The sequence below is a fragment of the Plecotus auritus genome (genome assembly GCF_963455305.1).
Source record: "Plecotus auritus genome assembly, chromosome: 6".
In the NCBI taxonomy this organism is placed as follows: Eukaryota; Metazoa; Chordata; class Mammalia; order Chiroptera; family Vespertilionidae; genus Plecotus; species Plecotus auritus.
In genome coordinates this window covers 171,654,579-171,677,263 of record NC_137773.1, presented here as the reverse complement: position 1 = coordinate 171,677,263, position 22,685 = coordinate 171,654,579, and the positions used below count along the sequence as shown (strand labels likewise).

The 22,685-nt window shown below is 43.7% G+C and overlaps 1 protein-coding gene across 2 annotated transcripts in view; it reads left to right on the top strand.

Moving 5' to 3' along the window:
- Positions 1 to 22,685, top strand: part of MYRIP (myosin VIIA and Rab interacting protein) — a 169,588-nt gene that overhangs the window by 13,480 nt on the left and 133,423 nt on the right. The window contains exons 1-2 of one of the 2 annotated variants that reach the window (XM_080673116.1): positions 2,068 to 2,179; positions 14,303 to 14,446. In XM_080673116.1, the coding sequence (XP_080529242.1) occupies positions 14,337 to 14,446 (110 nt within the window). In that variant the 5' untranslated portion in view covers positions 2,068 to 2,179; positions 14,303 to 14,336. Of the gene's footprint in view, positions 1 to 2,067; positions 2,180 to 14,302; positions 14,447 to 22,685 lie in introns of those variants that run through there. The other variant, XM_080673115.1, reaches the window with a different exon arrangement.

Here is a 22,685-nt window from a genome sequence, read left to right as displayed (position 1 = left end):
CATATAAATTGATACTTCTCAGTGAGTACCTGATAATGATTTGCTCTCTTTGGACGGTAAATATGCGCCCTTTTCATCTACTATTAGTTTTCTTAATTCCTTTATTTTGAGGACAAATGCAACAGTAAATGTTAGCCTACCATGTTTGATCACAAATTTAGAATTGATGAAGTCTGAATTAGGGAGTTTTAATGTATGTTTTTTTCATAGTCTTATGAGCTCCACTGTAATTATGTGGTCTAGTTTCAAATACAGCCAGCTGCCAACTCTTATCTTGATGCACTTTTATTACAGACAGAAGAAATGTACCAGGCTTTTTTTTTTTTTTTTTGAAGGGAGCAAAAAGCATCATTATCCAGGTGAAACTGAAGAGCACATTCTCAGTGAGCTGAAGGATTATTTTTATCGAGTGTTCACTAGGCTGTCCTCTGTGCTGGAGATCAACGTGAAATTACCCAAAGGATGGGAAGCAGACAGGGAGACATTACAGGGTTTCCACTGTATTCAGAGCCTCAGAAACCGAATGTAGATGTAGGGCAGTGGTCGGCAAACTCATTAGTCAACAGAGCCGCAGTTTGTCGACCACTGACGTAGGGGATTGAAGGCATGGTTCTAATTCAAGATGGCAGAGAAATGCACTGAGCTCTAATACAGATACTGGGCTTTTGTTTCTTATAAGTGCCGTCATTGCAGAGAAAGCCAGAAAATGTAATCAAGGTTTATAAAGCAGGTCATTTATTTGCCAATAATGTGTGTATATGTGTGTATTCATCAGAGTTCTCCAGAAAAACAACCAATAGGATGTGTGTGTATACATATACACTGAGTGGCCAGATTATGATGATCTCTGAACGCATAATAATCTGGCCACTCAGAGAGAGAGAGAGTGTGTGTGTGTGTGTGTGTGTGTGTGTGTGTGTGTATATATATATATATATATATATATATATATATATATATATGTATATATAATTAGAGGCCCAGTGCATGAATTCATGCATGGGTGGGGTCCGGCCAGGCTGGCCAGGGGGAAGGGACATGGGCGGTTGGCCGGCCTGCCTGCTGGTCGAACTCCTGGTTGAGGAGACAATTTGCGTATTAGTCTTTTATTATATAGGATATACACTGAGTGGCCAGATTATTATGCGTTCAGAGATCATCATAATCTGGCCACTCAGTGTATATGTATAAAATAAAGATATTTATTATAAGGAATTGACTCACATGATTATGTAGACTGACAGATCCCAAGGCCTGCAGCTGGAGAACCAGGGAGCCAGTGGTGTAGGTCTGGTCCAAAGGCCAGCAAGCTGGAGACCCAGCAAGAGCTCATGTTTCCGTTTGAGTCCAGAGACGGGATAGTCCTTGTCCAATTAGAACACATTAGACAAAAAGAATTCTCTCTTACTTGGGGGAGGGTCAGCCTTTTTGTTCTCTTCCGGCCTTCAATTGGTTGGATGAGGCCCACCCCCATTAAGGAGAGCAATCTGCTTTATTCAGTCTACCAATTCATATAGAAATCTCATCCAGAAACCCTCACAGGCACACACAGAATAACGTTTGGCCAAACATCTGGGCACCCCGTGGCACAGGCAGGCTGATACATAACGTTAACTATCACGGTGTCTGTGAGTGATCGCAGAGTCCCGAGTCTCTGTAGTGATTGAGGTCCCTCATGCTCCGTGCGCAGCGACAGTAGTGAAGGTCTTCTCTGAATTCTGCTAGGCAAGCCTGGGTGTGTTGGGGGCAAAGAGAAAGTCTGACATGCTTCACAGCTTTCTGTTTAGACCATAGCTTCTTAACCTTTGCACTACTGACATTTTGGATCAGATAATTATTTGTTGTGCATCACAGGACATTTAGCAGCAACCCCTGACCTCTACCCACTAGATGCCAATAGCATGTATCTAGTTGTGACAACTATAAACTTTTCCAGACATTGCTGCATGTCCCCTGGGAGGCAATATAGCCCTTGGTTGAGAACTATTCTCTGGGCCATCCCCTACAGCCTTGCTAACTCCCTTTACTACTTTGCGCGTAGGGTGTGTTTGGGTGCCATTTGAAATCATCTCCCAAGACCTGCTGCCACCAGACCCTGCCAGCAGAGACCACCAAAGCATCTCCTCCACCTTTACCATCCTTACTTCTGAAGAAGTTTACACCATGGTCTAATTAATAGGTAGGAAATGCAATCAAATCTTATATGGAAGGAGATAATAAGATCTCTCAGCCGATTTTCAACTTCTAGAACTGTTCTCATTTACCAGAAATAAAATCAAAATATTACTCCTGTTTAATGGGGGAGGAAGTTTGGCCTAAAATAGCATGAGCTTGTAGCCTCCATCATGTATCTTCAGGTTACCTGATTCTTTCTTCTACCAATTCAGATATTCTGCTGAGTCTTTCTAGTGATTTTTTTTTTTCCATTTTAGTTATTGCACTTTTAAAACCAAGTATTTCTATTTGGTTCTTTTTTATAATTTGTCTCACTATTGATATTCTCTAATAAAACCATTCTTGTACTTTCCCTTAATTCTTTAGACATGGTTTCCTTTAGTATTTTGACCATATTTATAAATAGCCAGTTTAAAGTCTTTGTTCAGTAAGTCTAGTATATGGCCTTTTTCAGGGACAGTTTCTATTGACTACTTCTATTCCCAGGTGTGAGTCATTTTTTCAGTTTCTTTACATATCATAGTTTTTTGTTGAAAACTGGACATTTCAAATAATATAACGTGGTAACTGAAAGTCAGATCTCACCTTCTCCTGGGTTGTTTCTGTTTGTTTACTGACTTTTCTGGATTATTTGTATAAGTTCATTATTCTTTGTCACGTGTGGCCACTGAAGTTCTGCTTGGTTAGCTTCGTGGCAGCTGATTGGACATAGATTTTTTTAAATCTCCCAAATCACTAAGTCTCCCAGCCTTTGCCACAGGGACTCTGTGTTTGTGTTGGAGTATGTTTTCAATGTTCTGGCAGTCAGTTTACACATCTGTCTTAGCCTTTTCTTCTTGCTTGCTCAGTGCCTGGAGGTTCATCTACACACGAGAGAGTAGAATCTTTTTAGCTCTTTCCTGAGCATATGCACAGCTCTGTATAGGCACACAGCCCTGTACATGCATGTGGCCCAAGAATATACTGGAGCTTTTCAAAGCTTCCTATGGACATTTTATTCCCCAGGATTTCCTTTGAAATCTTTTGATCAACATCTTGTTGATCTCCATCTAGTAATTCTTTCTGTTGCCTTTTCTGAGCCCCATTCTGTTCTTTGCGCTCCCAACTGGTTGAGCCCTGTGCACTTCCAGATTGACGTGGCTCACTCTCTGTATGAGGTCATTTATCGACTTACAAGTCTCCCTTACTAAATTACGATGCCCTTGGAGAACGGTGGTCAATATTTTTTCCTTTAATTTTTTTATTTTATTTTTAAAATATATTTTTATTGATTTCAGAGAGGAAAGGAGAGGGAAGAGAGATAGAAATATCAATGATGCCGAAACCGGTTTGGCTCAGTGGATAGAGCGTCGGCCTCCGGACTGAAGGGTCCCGGGTTCGATTCCGGTCAAGGGCATGTACCTTGGTTGCGGGCACATCCCCAAGTGGGAGGTGTGCAGGAGGCAGCTGATCGATGTTTCTCTCTCATCGATGTTTCTAGCTCTCTATCCCTCTCCCTTCCTCTCTGTAAAATATATTTAAAAAAAAAAAAGAAATATCAATGATGAGAGAGGTTCATTGATGGGCTGCCTCCCGCATGCCCCCCACTGGGGATTGAGCCCGCAACCCAGGCATGTGCCCTTGACCAGAATCGAACCTGGGACCCTTCAGTGCTCAGGCTGACACTCTATCCCAGTGGTCGGCAAACTGCGGCTCGCGAGCCGCAGTTTGCTGCTCTGTTGACTAATGAGTTTGCCAACCACTGACCTAGACTCTCGATTCCAGTAATTACAGGCTATTGTTGTTCCTTGTGATTAAGCCCCTATCCCAGTGGTCGGCAAACTCATTAGTCAACAGAGCGGCAAACCGCGGCTCGCGAGCCACGCTGTTTGCCGACCACTGCTCTATCCACTGAGCCAAACCAGCCAGGGCTTTTTTTCCTTTTATATATGAAGATGTGTAATACACTTCCAGGTGTTTGTAGAACAAGTGAGTATTTATGGACTCTGTAACATAAGGGAAATTCCTCATTTTTTGATGTGTGGAGTTTACCATGTTGCATTTAAGGTTCTCATTTGGCACTTAGGGTAGTAATTCTTTTTGGATGAACCTCTCTTTGCAACCTCCACCGATCAGGCTTGCACTTGATGTGCAGGAGTTATTTATATTCTTGACATGTGCTGAATATCCTCTAGTCCTGATGCTGGTTTGACAAGGCTGCTGGCTCTGAGTTCAGTGGAGCCGACCTTTTTAAACCAAGCTATATCTATTACTAAAAGGCTTGATATAATTTACTGGGAAGTAAAGATTTGTTTATTGGGACATTAAACAAATCTGCTTCACGTTCCTTAGTGTAGCCCACCAAGTAGATATGATATGAAACTGACATTTGCTTTTAGAAGTAAAGATGACATTTATATAATCTAAGATGTGCGTTAGAATCAGCGGTCGCCAGCCTTTCAGACCTCACGGACCACCAGCGGTCTGCGGACCACCGATTGGCAAATGCTGGGTTAGATAATGTGTGAGCCTTTTAGGGAGATCGGAATGAATGATGCTGCTTGGAGGCTAGCAGCTTGTGGGATGTGCCAAAGCATGGGATGTGGGCAATAGAAATTGGGGGCACCCAGACCGGTCAGGAAAGCCTTTCTAGAGTAGAGATGGATCCTGATTTGGGGAAACTGCGTAAGTGACATGACTAGAAGGGAGACCTAAAGCATACAGTTCTTGGGGGGACTGCAGGCGATGTGGCATAACTGGTGTATCGCCATGCCCAGGGTAAGCCCGGGGGCACTGCTGGAGAGCTAACCCCTATCACTCAGATAGGAAGGGTTTAGGATCTCAAGCCAGGAAGTACTGTCTTTTCCTGTTCGCAGATATCCTCTTGAGCAATGTTCAGTTCTTCCTGCTACCTTTACTTTGTCCTGCAGGAGGGAGGAAGGGGACAGACTGAATAACGTGCAGGGATATGGATGCCAGGAAGGGCTGGATCAGGTTGCACCAGGCATCATAATTCTTTTCTAAGTTAATAGCTGACATGGCACAGCACTCTCAAATGATGCGGATAGACTAATGCTTTCATTTAGCCCAAGCTAAGCCCGAGTTTCATAAGAGATGTTTTCTCCTGGCTGTAGGACTGCTATAAGGTTAGGAAAGCTTTTTTATATAGTTTTTAATTTCCTCTCCATTTTTAGAAATACTAATTTAAAAAGGTATTCTAACCAGTATTCATGTCTTTTTTCCTAAATCCTATAAACGAAGGAAGACAAAAGAAACTAAAACATAAACTCGAATGCAAATTCTAAGTAGTTAAAAAAAAAAATCAGTGTTTCTCATCGGCCTTACTCCTAGTTAACGTGCATCTTTTCCACTGAAAATTCCAAATCCCAGCTTTTATTTATAAGCGTATTTTCCACAGAAACCTGTATTAGCTCCTTGAGCCATAGGGGAATGTGATAGCTGGAGTTTCTTTGGGTCTCCGCAGAAGCTGATATGACAATTGGGTGATATACTGACTGGTAGGTCTTTTAGTGTGAAATGAACAATGTCATGTCTTCGGGTTTTCTGATCTTGATTCCTGCCAAAGAACTGATAATGTTGATATTCTAGCTGCGGATTTTATTCTCTCCAGCCTCCTTTCTTGTGTAGGTGGGCTGTCAGACCTGCTGGAGATTTACTGGGATTTAATGACACATGCCCTGGGGACCTCCGAGTGCTTTGTAGCTACCTTCTGCACTGGAAGCCAGTGAGAATTCATCTAATCCAAGAAGCTGGTAACTTTGGGGAAGGCAGAATGTACTCTGAGAAGCCCCATGGAGGAGAATTCTAGGGCGTATGCTTGAGTATGTGCCAATTATGTTAGATCTTGTGTGTTAGCCAAGGGCTTCACGTGTATAAAACTGTTTGCAACTTGGAATGTCCGTCACTTTAATTTTTTTAAAAATGTGGGTTTGTGATTCAAGTTCAAATTTGAAAACAGCATGGACTTTGGACTGTTCTTTAAAAAGTGTTTCATACACACGGGCGGGGGGGAAAGATTTGGTCAGTGCGATTGCTTCTTATAATGACCCTCTGCGCAGCAGGGCAGGATGGTGAACAGGTTAGGAACAAGATTCGGGAATCAAGGACCATTTGTTAGTGAGTTAAAGAAACTGAAGTGATAAAAAGAACTAAAGGCAAAATGGAAACTTTACGGCAGAGATAAAAGGGTATTGGGTGGCATTCTCAGGCAGTGTTGCAGCAGGCCACCAAGATCAGCAAGCTGAATGTTAATATCGTTCCCGGGAGAGTGACTGACATTTAGTATTGGTCCAGTCAGCTGTGCCCCGTGGTATAACCACATCTGCTCTGGGCCATTCCTGTGAAACACCCTTGACGGTGAAGGAATGAAGGTTAGTGAGCACCCCTTGCTCCAAAGAAAAGTCACAGTGAAAGTATATTTCATGTGTGTGTTTTTTTCCTTCCCAGGCCAAATGCCTTAAATAGGAGAGTCCCAATATTCAGATTCCTGTGTAGGAATAAGACATTTCTCTTCAGGTCTAGCCATGGTCAAAGAGGGAAGCCCCAGCAGTATTTACCCTTTATCACTTTTAGGACTTTGAATGTTCCAAGTTAATCTTTTTACTCTTCTCTCTACTTTAGGTGCATCATCATCATCATCATCATCATCATCATCATCACCATCACCAACACACACACACACACACACACACACACACACACACACACTTTGGATCTGGAAATATCCCATTCAGTCTTTTGTCCTTGATCTTTCTGTCCTAGGTACCTTTCCAGAAAGTCTCTTGTGTAGACATTGACCTTTCATGATGAACCTTCATGTATGTATTTAATATCCTTGGGATTCCGGCTTTTGTTCATTTGCAAGGTTTGTGCTAACCAGTGTCCTGAGAAAGTGTCCATGTCCTCCCTCATGTTAGTTGTTCTAGTCAGGAAGGGTGTGGGCAGTTCTGCCTTTGGTTTGGTCTTCTCACTTAAAGAGGTATACATTTGGTTTCTTTTTTGACGTCATCATCTTCTAAACTTCATCTAACTCGGTAGCTTCTTATGATAATCACATTGAAACACAACTAAATCAATTCAGTAATCATATTAGAGTAACTGCTGGGGTTTGTCATCCTGGGGTGGACTTACTGCAGTGTTTCCCAGATAGAGTCATTTTTTGGATGTGAAGAGGTAGCTGTTATCAAGGAAAGAGGTATCTGAAGACAAATTCACTTGGGAAATGCAGGGTTCCACAAAATCTAACTGGTTCTTTCGTGACAGACGTCTCAAAGGCTCTGATAAGCTTATATGCATATTGCGCATCCCCAAGAGAGCAGTACAGTTGGCAGCATTCCTCAAATTCATTCAATGACAGAGCTCCCCTCTCTCAGACCGCCTGTGGGAACAGTAACCTGAGAAACACACATTAGGGGCATGGGGATTTCATTAAATCTTGAGGTTGTATTAATTTTCTCATTAAAATGTATCCTCTCTGCTACCATCTTCGCTGGGTATAAATCCGAGCCATCCAGAGGCAGGCACGCTGCTGTGGAATTCAGGAGCAGCTGAACCTGCGTTTGTCTGGAAAGTCACTCCTCCTCCCGGGCTTGCAGTCTGTCCTCTTTCAATGAAAAAATCACTCCCGAGTGACCTCTGACTCACCGGCATTAAGGCTTCTCCAGCTCTTAAGATGCTATTTCTCTTGATGCTCAGGGAATCTAATTGTGTTTATTGCAGAAAAAGGAGCATCTTTTGGAAGAATGGAAGAAGCTTTTACCATTTCCCCCCCCCCAAAAGATTTCCTCATTGCTCTCTGTCTTGTCCATTTAGAGCCACTGTATTTATTTATTTATTTTTTTACAGAAACCGTTTATCTCTCTTGGGCTCAGATTCTTCTTCTTAGATTTGATATGATCAAAGCTGCCACTTTAGTCTTACTAACTGGGAATCTCAGAATCTCATTTAGAACTTTCAGAAGCCAAACACCAGTGAAGTAAAGTGAAGGAGACAGACGTGCCACCTTCTGAGAAACTCCAAAGTGCCATTATTACCTTTCGTAGGGTGTTTTAAAGGAAGAAGTCAGCCTGCATTTTCATGGTGCCCTCTAATCTGTTTCTTCCTAACCTTCAGAGACTACAGGATGGCAATTTATGAAGCTTCCCTCTTACCTTTGCCGCCCATGGTGGAGTCTGACTTCTAAGGACCAGCAGGTGCCCTAGGCTCTCTCCCTGTCCCCACCTCCACCTCCCGCACCCCCCACATCACTTGGGCAAAGTGGACCAAAGATTTGCTTTTGACAAATAGCATTAATTAGAAAGTTTTAATAGTTGAAATGTTTGTTGTGATTTGTTGGTTAAATCTGGAGATTAGTTTTTGTTGTTTTTTTTTTAATTTTTTTTAAAGAAATTTCTTTTTTTTTTTTTAAATATATTTTATTGATATTTTACAGAGAGGAAGGGAGAGGGATAGAGAGCTAGAAACATCGATGAGAGAGAAACATCGATCAGCTGCCTCCTGCACACCCCCCACTGGGGATGTGCCCGCAACCACAATACATGCCCTTGACCGGAATCGAACCTGGGACCCTTGAGTCCGCAGGCCGACGCTCTATCCACTGAGCCAAACCGGTTTCGGCTGGAGATTAGTTTGCATCATATAGTCATGAGGTTTTTAATTACTTAACAAAGACTTTTAAAGACTGAGACTGTTCTGTTCCCTATGATTATTGCCATTATTTGGAGATTATAATGGCAGATCACCTTCATCCGAATAGCAACCAAATACTGGGATCTCCTGTTCTTAGCTGTCACACACTAGAAAGAGAGGGCAGGGAACTGTGGACCTCAAATTTGACAATCTTGGAGTGAATGTATGGCCCCTGAGCCAGACCGAGGCACTGTCAGACCCTACCTGTCGTTTGTCATTTGTTTTAGTCAGAAATGTAACTATGAGCCTGCATTTTCTCATATGTAAGAGGTGGCGCAGGTAGTGATTGCCTATAGGATTTTGTGGAAGTTAAGAATATTAAATGTTATCCTATATAATAAAAGCCTAATATGCTAAGTGTCCGATTGTCCAGTTGGCCGTTCAACCAATCAAAGCGTAATATGCTAATGATATGCCAAGGCCACTCAACCTCTCACTGTGACGTGCACTGACCACCAGGAGGCAGATACTCTGACCGGTAGGTTAGCTTGCTGCTGGGGTCCAGCAGATCAGGACTGAGCGAGACGGGCTGGACACACCATGGAGCCCTCCCGCAGTCCCTACGCAGCTGGCCAACCTCTCGCGTCCCTCCTCTCCTTGGCCCCGATTATGAACCAGTGGGGTCCCTGAACCTGGCCTGTGCCCTTTCGCAATCCGGGACCCCTTGGGGGATGTTGGAGAGCCGGTTTCGGCCCGATGGCGGAACGACTGGTCACTATGATGCATACTGATCACCAGGGGGCAGGCGCTCAATGCAGGAGCTGTCCCCTGGTGGTCAGCGCGCTCCCACAGGGTCAGTGCCGCTCAGCCAGAAGCTGGGCTCATGGCTGGCAAGCGCAGCGGCGGTGGTGGGAGCCTCTCCCGCCTCCACAGCAGCACTAAGGATGTCTGACTGCCAGCTTAGGCCTGTTCTCCTGGGGAGCGGGCCTAAGCCATCAGTTGAACTTCCCCTGAGGGCTTTCAGACTGCAAGAGGGCGCAGGCCGGGCTGGGGGACCCCCCCTCCCCGAGTGCACGAATTTCATGCACCAGGCCTTTAGTATATATATATATATGAAAAGCTAAAGCATCTGGAACATAGCAGGTGTTCAACAAATAATGGTTAAAATCATTATCATCATTTTTATTATAATCAGATATTCCTTGAACAACATTTCAAGTTTTTGCTTTAATTATCATGTCTCCTTTAGGATACGTGATGTCAAATATTTGCTTTAATTATAATGAAATTAGATGATTTTTGTTTAGTGTTAGGTTTATTTTACTTTATATGCTTATGAAAGATACAGACAAAAGTGCATGTAACTTGAAACTTTTAATTGTGATATTAATAATAGTAAGTAGCAGCTGCCATACCACTGTCTCGCTAATGAGATAGAACTTCACTGATAGCTCTGAAGCCCCTAAATGATTATCCCCAACCAAGTCCTCTCCTCTCAGAGGTCCCCTTTTGTTCTTTATAGTTGTACCACCTTTATTCAAAAAATATATATTTTTTTGTCTTTGTATGGTTTTGAGCTTCATATAAAGGAAATCATACTGTATGCATACTGTACATGCAGGCACATGTGGTGTGCTTCTCTGTCTAAATATTAGGTTTTTAAGACTCATTCCTGATGATGGATAAACTTACAGTATGTTGTTTTTCACTGCATTAGAGTATTTCATTGTATGAAACAAATATACATCATTTATGTATTCTTTCTCCTGTTTATGGATGTTTGAGGTCATTTCTAGGTTTTATTTATGATGTTTTAATTTATTGTGTGCTATTTTGAATGTGACTGCTATTAATACTCTTGTGTTAGATTGAACAGTGTAAAATAGCCATTTTTACAAGTGAAAATAGTACAAACTTAGAAATTTCATATGATTCAACCCAATTGGTATATATTTTTTGCAAGCGTATATCTGAAGAATATACTAGATGTGGCAGAAATGCTAGTTCATAGGGCACATGCATCTTCAACTTTGAAAATGAAACCTAATTGTGTTATGAAGACACTAGAGGCCCGATGCACGAAATTCGTGCAAGAGTAGACCTTCCTTTCCCCGGCTGCCAGCACTGGCTTCCCTCTGGCACCCGGGATCCGGGCTGGCCTCTGGCACCCGGGACCCATGCTTCCCTCCGGCACCCAGGACCTGGGCTTCCCTCTGGCCGCTCGCAGGCACCTGGGACCCAGGCTTCCCTTGCAGCCCTGGCTTAGTCCGCAAGGTTGTCCGGAAGGATGTTCGGAAGGACGTCTGGTCTAATTAGCATATTACACTTTTATTATTATAGATTGTACCAGTTTGTACCCACTATCTGAAAATTGCCATTGTCCCACACCCTGTCAACACTTGATGAAGACTTTTTCTTTTGGTGGGTGTGAAATGAGGTTTTAATTTGCAGTTGTGTAACTACCAAAGAAATTACACATTGGGCACTGGCCATTTTTGTTTCCTCTCTACAAAAATGTAAAAGTGACTTTGGACCTGGGTAATGGGCAGAGGCTGGATAGCTTTGAGGTACATGCCAGGAAAAGCCTACACATCCTTGAAGGACCTATAAGGAGAAATATGGATGTTAAAGGTGATTGTGCTGAGGCTAAGGAAGAAAAGGAGAGTGGTAGAGAAAAGGTCTATCCATTTAGAGAAGACATACATAATCATGCACAGAATGTTGGTAGAAATATGAATGTTAAAGCTGGGTCTGGTGAGATCTCAGAAATGAGGAACATGTTTGGAATCTGGAGGAAAGGCAGTCCTTGAATAAAGTGGCAAAGAGCTTGGCTGAATTGTGTGTAGCATTTCGTGAGAGATGAAATTGGATATTTAGCTGAAGACATTTCTAAGTAAAGTGTTGAAGACATGGTCTGGTTTCTCCTTGCTGCTTATAGCTAAATGTGAGAGCAGAGAGATAAATTGAAGGAGCAATTGTTCAGCAAAAGCAACCAGAACATGCAGATTTGGAAAGTTCTTAGTCTGTCCATATTGCAAAAATGAGAACATCAAGGGTGTGGCTGGACAACCAACGTGCTAAAGGGATGACACGTATGACTCAGGGATCCAATCAACCATTTCAGCAAAAACCAGGAATGGAGATTCAGTTATCCAGGAAAGATGCTCAGAGGACCCTCTGGTCTGGCGGCTTGGTCCCCCGTGAATTGCATTGGAAGCCAAGAAAGCTTTTGAGAACTTGTATGAACAGAAACACTGCCAGCTTAGACTAAACAGACACAGGATGAAGTGAAGGCAGGCTATTGGACTGCTGAGATTCTACAGGATGAGCCAATAGAGCCATCTGGCTACAAACATGTTCTTTTTTCAAGAAAAGAGAAGAATGATCCAAAAGGCAATTCAGAGGTCTGCAGGGCTGCCACTGTCCCCATGGTCTGGGTGGGTGGGGCCCCATGGCCAGTTATTATAGAGGGTGGGGCCATCTCATAGATTTCATCAGGCCAAGCACTGTGGCTGCAACCAAGGTCAAGGGTGGGGCAGCTGCCCTCGTGGGCTCAGAAGGCAGGGCATGAAGATAGGGCATGGAGCCAAAGAGAATTTGCTCTGTTCTCAGACTTGCTTGAGACCCAATACCCCTTTCTTCTTTCCAATTTCTCCCATCTAGAATGGGAATATCTGTCCATTGGCTGTCCCACCTATTGTATTTTGGAAGCAGATAACTTCTTATCTGGTGTATTTTGGAAGCAGATAACTTCTTATCTGGTTTCATTAGAAATGTAGCTTATCACTGGAAAAGAATTTTCCTTGAATGAATCATAGCTCAAGTCTCACATATACTTAATTTAGATGATATTTAGATGAGATCTTGGACTTAGAATTGATGCTGGAATAGGTTGACTTTTGTGGCTTTTGGGACGGGGTGAATGTATTTTGCATGTGAGAAGGATATGGATTTGGGGGGGGGGTGCAAAACATGGGTGCTATGGACTGGGTGAGATCACCCCAAAATCCATATGTTGAAGTCCTAACCCTACTTCAGATTGAGACTGCATTTGGAGATAGGATATTTAAAGAGACAATTCAGTTAAAATGAGGTTGTTAGGGTTGATGCTAATCCAAGATGACTGAGACCCCTAAAAAGAGATATTTAGACACAGACATGTATAGAGAGAAGACCCGATGAGGACACAGGGAGGAGACAGATCTATAAGCCAAGGAGTGAAGCCTCACAAGAAATCAGTTCTGCCAACATCTTGATCTCACACATCTAGCCTTCGGAACTGTGAGAAAATGAATTTCTGTTGTTCCAGCCACCTAGTCTGTGGTACTCTGTTATAGCAACCCTAGCAAACCAATACACCTACCTACATGCCAGTACCACTTGGTCTTGATTAATGTAGCTTTATAGTAAAAACATCCAGTATTGAGTAGAGGTCATGAGAGTAGACATTCTCTCCTTTTTGCTGATCTTAGGGGAAAGCATTCAGTCTTTCATCATTGAGTATGATGTTCATGGTAGTTTTTTATTGTTTTTATTTTTTAATGACCTTTATATGATTGAGGAAGTTTCCTTTAGTTTATGTTTGCATAGGATTTCTATCATGGATGGGTATTGAATTTTATCACATGCTTTTTCTGCATCTATTGAAATGATTATGTTATTTTCCCCTTTTATTCTGTTAATGTGCTGAGTGACACTGATTGATTTTTACATGTTGAACCAACCTTGCATCACTTAGATAAAACCCACTTGGTCATGGTATATAAGAATTCTTTTGAAATCTTGCTGAATTGGTCCACTAATATTTTGCTGCAGATGTTTGCATTTCTGTTTATGATGGCCTTCAGTTCTGGGCTATTTGCTAGAATTGCTTATTTGATTTCATCCCTGGGTGCAGCCGTTCATTAGACATGTAGTTTCCGTAATTATTAGCTATGCACTGCTGATAGGTGTTTCTTTGAAATACTGTCTTTTCTACTGCTGGAAAACGGCTCAATAAGATTTTAGTATATATTTTTTCCTTTTGCAGAAGAGAGTTTATTGATTTCTAGTTTATATTTTATAGTCATGTGATGAAAATTTCAAGGATATACAGTGTAAATAAGACATTTTTAAGTATTATAATTTATTTTATTTTGCAGTCACATATGGTACTTAGAATGTAAAACTTTAAACCATAAAATTTAGATTTTTGGGATATTACCTTTTGGTGTTTCACAGAAATCCACACCAGGTCTCACGTATCTTCATTTTGTTGAGGAGAATGACTTGTTTATTTCTAATTAAGTCAGAATGAGTGAAACCGGCAGATGATCATTTCCTTTTCTCTGCAGGCTTGCTGAAGTTATCTGTAAATGTTTGCTGAGTATGAGAGCGCAGCAAGATACGACCTCATATAAACACTGCATTTAATTTTGTTTAATCACAAAATTGGTAGACTTTAATCCATCGATAGTTTTTATCTTCCCCTCAATTTGTGGTCTCTCCTTGATTTTTTCAGGTCTTGTTTTCTCGTCTGTGTTTGGCATTGAGTCATGGGGAGGAAGCTGGACCTGTCCAGTCTGACCGACGATGAAACCGAGCATGTCCTCCAGGTGGTCCAGCGAGACTTCAATCTTCGGAAAAAGGAAGAAGAGCGGCTTAGGTGAGATGCCGTCCTGGCTGCCGCGAACCATACGTGGACAAGTGAAAACAGGTTTCCCGAGAATGTTCCTTCCTGCTAGCTCTGAGTTCAGAAGTCTTTATGTCACGTCAACACACGCTTACGTGTGTTCAAGAAGAACACCCTTCCCTTTCTTGAAAGGCTTGCCAGCTTCAATGCTGGGCATCGCAATGCCAGTTAAGGAATGTGACTGTTCATACTCTCAATCAAGGTTTGGGTTGGGCTACTCGCCCTGTCAATCATTAGTTGTAGAATGGGTGGGTTGGGCTACTCGCCCTGTCAATCATTAGTTGTAGAATGGGTGGGTTGGGCTACTCGCCCTGTCAATCATTAGTTGTAGAATGGGTGGGTTGGGCTACTCGCCCTGTCAATCATTAGTTGTAGAATGGGTGGGGCTGTGGTGACAGTGGCTGCTGAGCTTGCTCCTGGCTGTAGTTCTCCTGTCGGCTGGTCCTTTGGAGCATAACCAGTGTACTGTGAACAGTTCTTGGGAGAACAACGGTCATCCCTCTGCAGCCTTCTGTGAGAACGCTCCCCTCCCGTGGGAAAGCGCTCTGGAGACCTGGTGCAAAAGTGACCATCAGGTTGGGGGTGGGATCATCTGGCCCAGCATCCTCCTCCTCATTTCACAGAGGGGGAAACTGAGGCCCAGAGGGGTGGGTCTTCTGACTCCTATAGTTGATATGCCCTTGTGGAAATACTCTTGCCGCGCAGTTGGTTGGAGTGAAGAAGTCTGAGTGATAGAAATGAGGCCACGTGTTGGGCCTAGTGTGTTAGAACCAGACGGCACGTCCGCATCAGCTCCCCTCATCCGGAAATCTGTCCTCCCATGACAGATTTGGCATTGAGATTCCATGGTTTGGTCACGGCACCATCTTCCTCCTGAGCCACTGAGCTCCAAGCCTCAGTCTTTCAAAAACGTTTTTTCAATTACAATTGGTACACAATATTACTATATATTAGTTTCAGGTGTACAGCACAGTGATGAGACATTTATAATTTCCAAAGTGATCACAAACCTCAGTCTTTTTTTTTGAAATGTTTTTATTGATTTCAGAGATGAAGGGAGAGGGAGAGAGAGAGAGAAACATCAATGATGAGAGAGAATCATTGATCAGCTGTCTCCTGTGTGCCCCCAACTGGGGATCGAGCCTGCAACCTGGTCATGTGTCCTTGACCGGAATCGAACCCAGGACCCTTCAGCCCCACTGGCCGACGCTCTGTCTACTGAGCCAAACCGGCTAGGGCTATATCGATATTTTAACAATTATTTGCATAGAATAATTTAGACCAGTGATTCTCAACTCTGGCTTCACATTAGCGTCACTTGGGCAAGTCTGAAAAATCCCGATGCTTAGGCCAGTCAAGTCAGAATCCCAGGGAGTATTTTTTTATAGCTCTGAAAGTGATCATTGTGTGTCACCAAGATTGAGAACCACTGATTTAGAGCAATGTCATCCAAACTTTAATGTACATGTGAACCGCCTGGGGATCTTGTAAAAATGCAGATTCTGACTCAGTGGGGCCTGAGAGTGTCCATTTCTAGTAAGCTCCCAGGTTGAAACTGCTGCTGGTCTGTGGACCACATTTTGAGTCCCCAAGATTTAGAGGAGTTTCTCTTGTACATTTTATCTCCTTTGCACCTGGGGTCACATTCCCCTTCTCATTCCTGATGGTCTGTAGTTCTTTTCTCTTTCTTTCTTTGAATATTTTTGCCAAATATTTTGGAGGTATTTTCTTTTTTTTTTTTTTTAAGTGAACAAGCTAGCTAGATTTTACTTTAATGTGCTAACCCTACCCTTTCCTTTCTGCTTTCTGAATCATTAATTTCTGCATTTATTTTTAGTCATCCCTTTCTCATACTACACTGTTTACTTTTGTTACTCATTTCCCCCCTAGCTTTTGAATTGCTAGTTTAATTACATCTATGCTTAACTTGTTTAATGATGAAAAAAATGGAAATGCAAGACTCTTCCTTCTATAGGCCTGGCTGCATGCCACAGAACACGGCCTCTAACAACTTTTCCTAGTGAGTGTGTAACTGCAGAGTTATTCAGGGGAGAACTTCTTTTGTTTACACTTTTGTGATTAAGTTTTAGTTCTTTGTGATCCAAGAAAGTAAAGTTATCATTTAGGTAACTTAATAAGTTTTAAGAGATATGTTGGCCTAATATGATTAAATTCTTAAGTGTTTCATGAAATTTTTTGGGGGGGAGGGACCAAGAGGGAATGTCTGTATATCCTCCGTAGATTATACAATGCCATTTATTTCCAATATGTCTTATTTGTGGGGTCACAGACATAAGACATCCACGTTTGTAGTTAAGCCTGAGCAGGTGCTCAGGGCCTTCTGGCCTCTGCTCTGTGTAGCTCCCCCATTCTATGAGGAGCTGTAGGAGGGCAAGATTGCCTGATAACCCTTCCATGGTGACCTGGGATTGCGAGAAGCAGCAACACATTAAAAGTTCAGGGTCACACAGTGACGGACAGTCCATATAAAAATGAGCATTTCTCTCTTCTTGTTTAAAAGAAAAAATAGACACTCAACCAAACAATACGTCTTCCGGGTGTATGTGCAACCGCATTATTGTAAAGTCTAGGGAAACGGATATAAACTTTTGCTGAACCCTTAGTATTTATCCAACGATAACACACAAGCAATTAAGACACTTAGGAATGTTTTTTTAGGTTCCATTTACAAACGATTCTCTTAGGTTTTATAATGACATGGTTCAATTGACAATGAAAGGTCTCCCCCTTAATTCTGTCCTTTAGTTACTCAATTCCTCCCCACAGTCTAAGATACATGATTCACATGTATGTATCCTTCCAGAGATACTTCATACATATACAAAATCTCTCTCTCTTCCTCCTCCCCATCTCTCTTTATATGTGTGTGTGTGTGTGTATATATACACACACACACACACACACACACACACACACTAGAGGCCCAGTGCATGAAAATTCGTGCACTGGAGCAGGGGTCCCTCAGCCCAGCCTGCCCCCTCTCACAGTCTGGGAGCCCTCAGGGGCATGAGACAACCCGGCAATCAGGGGAAGGCGACGTCCCCATCACACCTCTGCTGCTGCCACTGTCAGCAGTGCAAGCCTTGGCTGGCCCTGGTTACCTGAGCTTCGGGCGGCCCTGGGCAGCTGGGCAGCTGCCATCTGAGGCTTGCCTGCACCTTGGGCTGGCCCTGGAGGGCTGGGGGGCTGAGGGGACTGGGGGACTCCGGAGGCAGGCGCACGGAGTGGCTGGACCCGCCTAGGGTGGGCCTGGCCGTGCCACATGCCTGCCATGGCAGGGCTGAGGAGACTGGGCGCCACCATCTTGTGGCTGTGGGTGCCGCCATCTTTGAGGGTGTGGCAATCAATTAGCATATTCCCTCCTTATTGGCTGTGGGCACCGCCATCTTTGTGAGGGTGTGACGGTCAGCATATTCCCTCTTTATTAGATAGGATATGAATATATATATAAATTTAATTTTTGTCCCTTTTTAATAAAATGGTATCATCCCATTGTCCCAAACCTTATTTGTTACATAACACATCTTGGAGATCTTTGCACAGCAGTATTGAGTGCTTCTTCATTCTTTTTCATAACAACATAGCATTCCGTTGCTCGGGTGGACTAGAGTTTATGTTCCCAATAACTTATTGGTGTATAATTTAAACACTGTTACAGTTATAACCTCTAACACATTTCATTTCAAATGAAGTTTGTCGGATAATGAAATCGCTAAGCGATAGGCTATACACATTTGTAATTTTGATAGTTATAGCCGCATTGCTCTCCATAAAGGAAATAACTTATATCCCCACCCAGTAGTATAACTACAGCATAATTCTCAATAGTTCCAAAGCACACTACATGGCCCTTTCAACTTCCTGTCCCCGATTTCTTTTTTGGTGGTCTTGCCGGACTGTTTAGGATGAGAGTGAATAGTCAGATGGGCCCTGGTTTATGTCCTAACCCAGTGGTTGGCAAACGGCGGCTTGTGAGCCACATGCGGCTCTTTGGCCCCTTGAGTGTGGCTCTTCCACAAAATACCACGGCCTGGGAGAGTCTATTTTGAAGAAGTGGCGTTAGAACAAGTTTAAGTTTAAAAAATTTGGCTCTGAAAAGAAATTTCAATTGTTGTACTGTTGATATTTGGCTCTGTTGACTAATGAGTTTTCCAACCACTGTCCTAACCCATCCTGGTGCCTCTGTATTTTCCCTAAAACACAAAGCACACACTATTGCTATAAAGCTTCACAAATTCAGGACATGCTGTAACGGTCAGGGTCTAGAGTCCATTAAATTTGAGTGTCTCTACGAAGCCCATCTAAATGCCAACCTGCCAGCTAGCAGACAGCTGGTAAACCCTCGGTCCTATAAATCAACATTAATGAGAATTGATTCAACAGTTTCCAAGGCCCTTACCTTATTGCTAATACAAGAAATCCCATTGGCACTTTCCCACACTGCCTAGATATTAAATAAGGCTTATGATGATTAAGTACCAGAAAAGTTAATTAAGAGGTAATTCCAGGGGAACATACGGATCTCATAGGACAGTGGTCTTCTACTGGATAACGCAACAAAGGAGGAGTTACAAACCCCAAGCACTAGGCAGAGGCCCTGCAACCAGCAGAGCTGTGCGGCCCCCAGCCCCAGCCCAGGTCAGCTGCCATCACCGGAGAGCTTCCTCCCAGCACAGGGGGGCTCTTACTTCCACTTGAGCCTCAGGATCAGCTCTAAAAACAGGACCTCTGCTTGGCAAACAGAACTTGAAACAATGGTGAGGTGGCTGCCCCTTGTCTTTCCTCATTGGATAGGGCCACCATCAAGCTTTAATGATATTAAACTAAAGGGTAGGGCTTATAAAAACGTAAGACAAATGAGCATGTTGTCACAGATTATGGTCAGCCATCAGAGCAATTTATGCCAAAAATTTAATGAGATGTAGCTCATCCAAATTTTCAAGAGAACATTTCTAGAGCCTTAAGACATGGTCTCAGTCACGGTGCCCTGATGAGTGTATAGAGCACAAGAGTCCAGGTCAGCAGAACTGAAAGTCTGCTCAGATGAGCGTGTCATCATCATGCTCACAGCACTGTTCCAGAGGAAACTAATATCTCGTTTAATTTTCAAAACCCCATTGACCTCTGTTGATGAAGTTAGCATATCTCAAATACAAGGGAAACTTGCCAATTCCTATTTCTATAAAATCCACAAATCTGAAAAGTCAGGCCTAAATGGCCAATCCTAATTCCTAGGAGATAAGTAAAATGTAGGGTTTCAGTGGGGTTCGTAGAACAAATGTTTATTTTGGCACAGTCTCTGGCACTTACTGTTTCCAGTTAGCGGTGGTCCTTGGCGCCTTCCGTGCCTGACACACAATGATTGGGTGACCACTTAGTATATAAATGTTTAACCACTGGCTTATACGCCTGAAGCGAATAGAATATTGTACGTCAACTGCAATTAAATATATTTTTTTAAAAATCCAGTGACGTGGCCCTCCTGTCATTCTGACCCGCACTTAATACACATTTCCTTTTCTGAACGGACAGAGAGGTACTAAGTCCATGGGGCTGCTAGCATTGTTACGCTGTCCGTGGAACTCGGCTCTGTTTGCTTACTCGATGACAAACAGAGCCCTTGCCAGCAGCACTTGCCATAAAGAACTCAACACAGGGCGTGTTCACTTGGCTGCTGCCCACAGGTTTCAGAAGGAGCAAACACTGGATGGCTGACTGGCGGGACCCTCTGGAAACCAACACGGCAGTGTCTCCGTAGCCTGGAAAAGTTTCCTTTCACACAGTGCAGCCCGTCACTCCAGTTTTCAGAATGAATTTTAAGGAGGAAGACTGGAGACGATGACGTTTCGTGATATACAGAGATGTTCACTGCAGCATTCTTTATGCTATAAACATCATGAACAACCCAAATATCCAATAATCAAGGGATGGTTAGATTAAGATGCATTCATATATCACTAGAGGCCTGGTGCACGAAATTTGTGCACGGGGGGGGGGGGGTGTTATCCCTCAGCCCAGCCTGCAACCTCTCCAATCTGGGATCCCTCGAGGGATGTCCGACTGACCGTTTAGGCCTAATCCTACCGGGATCAGGCCTAAACGGGCAGTTGCACATCCCTCTTACAATCCAGGACTGCTGGCTCCCAACTGCTCGCGTGCCTGCCAGCCTGATTGCCCCTAACCGCTTCTGCCTGCTAGCCTGATCACCCCCTAACCACTCCCCTGCCAGCCTGATTGATGCCTAACTGCTCCCCTGCCAGCCTGTTTGCCCGTAACTGCCCTCCCCTGCAGGCCTGGTCCCCCCCAACTGCTCTCCCCTGCAGGCTTGATCGCCCCCAACTTCCCTCCTCTGCTGGCCTGGTTACTCCTAGCTGCCCTCCCCTGCTGGCCTGATCGCCCACAACTGCCCTCCCTTGCAGGCCTGCTCCTTCCCAACTGCCCTCTCCTGCTGGCCATCTTGTGGCAGCCATCTTGTCCACATGGGGGAAGCCATCTTTGACCACATGGGGGCAGCCATCTTGTGTGTTGGAGTGATGGTCAATTTGCATATTACTCTTTTATTAGATAGGATAGAGGCTTGGTGCACGGGTGGGGGCCAGCTGGTTTGCCCTGAAGGGTGTCCCGGATCAGGGTGGGGGTTCCCTTGGGGTGTGGGGTGGCCTGGGCGAGGGGCCTGCAGTGCTTTGCAGGCCAGCCACGCCCCCCGTCGACCCAAGCTAATTTACAAAATTATAAGTAATATAACTAATATAAGTAATTTACAAAAATTCTGCAAAATACCAGAAACTGTAAACCCATGCAATATCCTACAATCTAAGAAATCGCTATTAGCCCTTTCCTTGTTCTTTTTTAAAAATTTAAGTGAAGTTTGTACACAACATATTAGTTATATTAGGGTCAGGTGTATGATACAGTGATTTGACATTTTTATACCTTACAATATGACAGCCCCACTAATTCTAGTTACCGTCTGTCACCATGCAAGTTATCACAATATTATTGACTGTATTCCCCTTCACTTTTTTTTTTAAATTCACTTTCCATCCTCCTCCCCTTTGACATATGAAAATATGTTCAACATCACTAATCATCAGAGAAATGCAAATCAAAACCACAATGAGATACAACCTCACACCAGTCAGAATGGCTATCATAACAAAGTGAACAGATAACATGTGTTGGCGAGGATGTGGAGAAAAGGGAACCCCTGAACCTTTTGCTTATTCTTTCTACTTGACACACACATGTTCAGATACATGTGTGTGCTTTATTAGATGCAATTTCAGCAACCATGACATTTTATATATTGCTTCATTTTATTTTATTTTTTTTTAACTACTCGCCCATTTCCCTGTGTAGCTCCATACCCCACGAGCATCTGCAGAAAGGACCGGTCCGTGCTGGAATGGTACCCACTCTGGCGGTTTCCCTGCTGGAAGGCTCTGCTGTGAGCTGGCTGCTCTTTTTCCTCCCATCTGATGGAACTGGCCTCCTCCCTCAGAGTTTGGCAAGATAAGACAAAGCGATGAACCCAAAGTGAGCTGATTTTGTGGCTCATTAGGAAATTTATTTATGGGGATTTCGAATTTGAAATCTGAAGCCAAAGTGAGATTTGGGGGCAACCTGCAGCTTTCTTAGGTCCAGAAATTACATTTTTAAATGGGCTCCACAATGGAATGGCCGATGTATGAGATTTGGTTACAATATTTGACACGGGGGGCGGGGGGCCCACCGACGGCTGACTGAGCGGAGGACAAGGAGGTACGCCATTCCAGTGCTAGTTCCAGAGGCGGTAGGAGCCAAAGGCCCTGCCGACCCACCGGGCACTCAGCATGGGGACAAGAATCAGCCAGGGGAGGGGACCCAGGATCACACACACGAATAGTTGATGCAGAATGGAAGCCCATGCGTCGGGCTGGGACTCGGCGCACACCAGGGGCCCAGCTTTTCTGGGGATTCCAGCCCTCAGTATGGCTTCCTAAAAAAAGGGACCTCTAAGCTGGAGCAAGACTCTCCCAGCTGGGAGAAGGAGCTTGTTATAAGTCACCTCGAGAATCAGGGAGGTTGTTGAGGAATTTCCACATGACGGTATCAGCTTGGAGACTGGACCAGGAGGAGGGCCTGTTGGCTTCTGGCCACGAAGGCAGGGCCTGTTTCCAAGAACCGAGGAAGTTCATGGGAACGAGGAAGC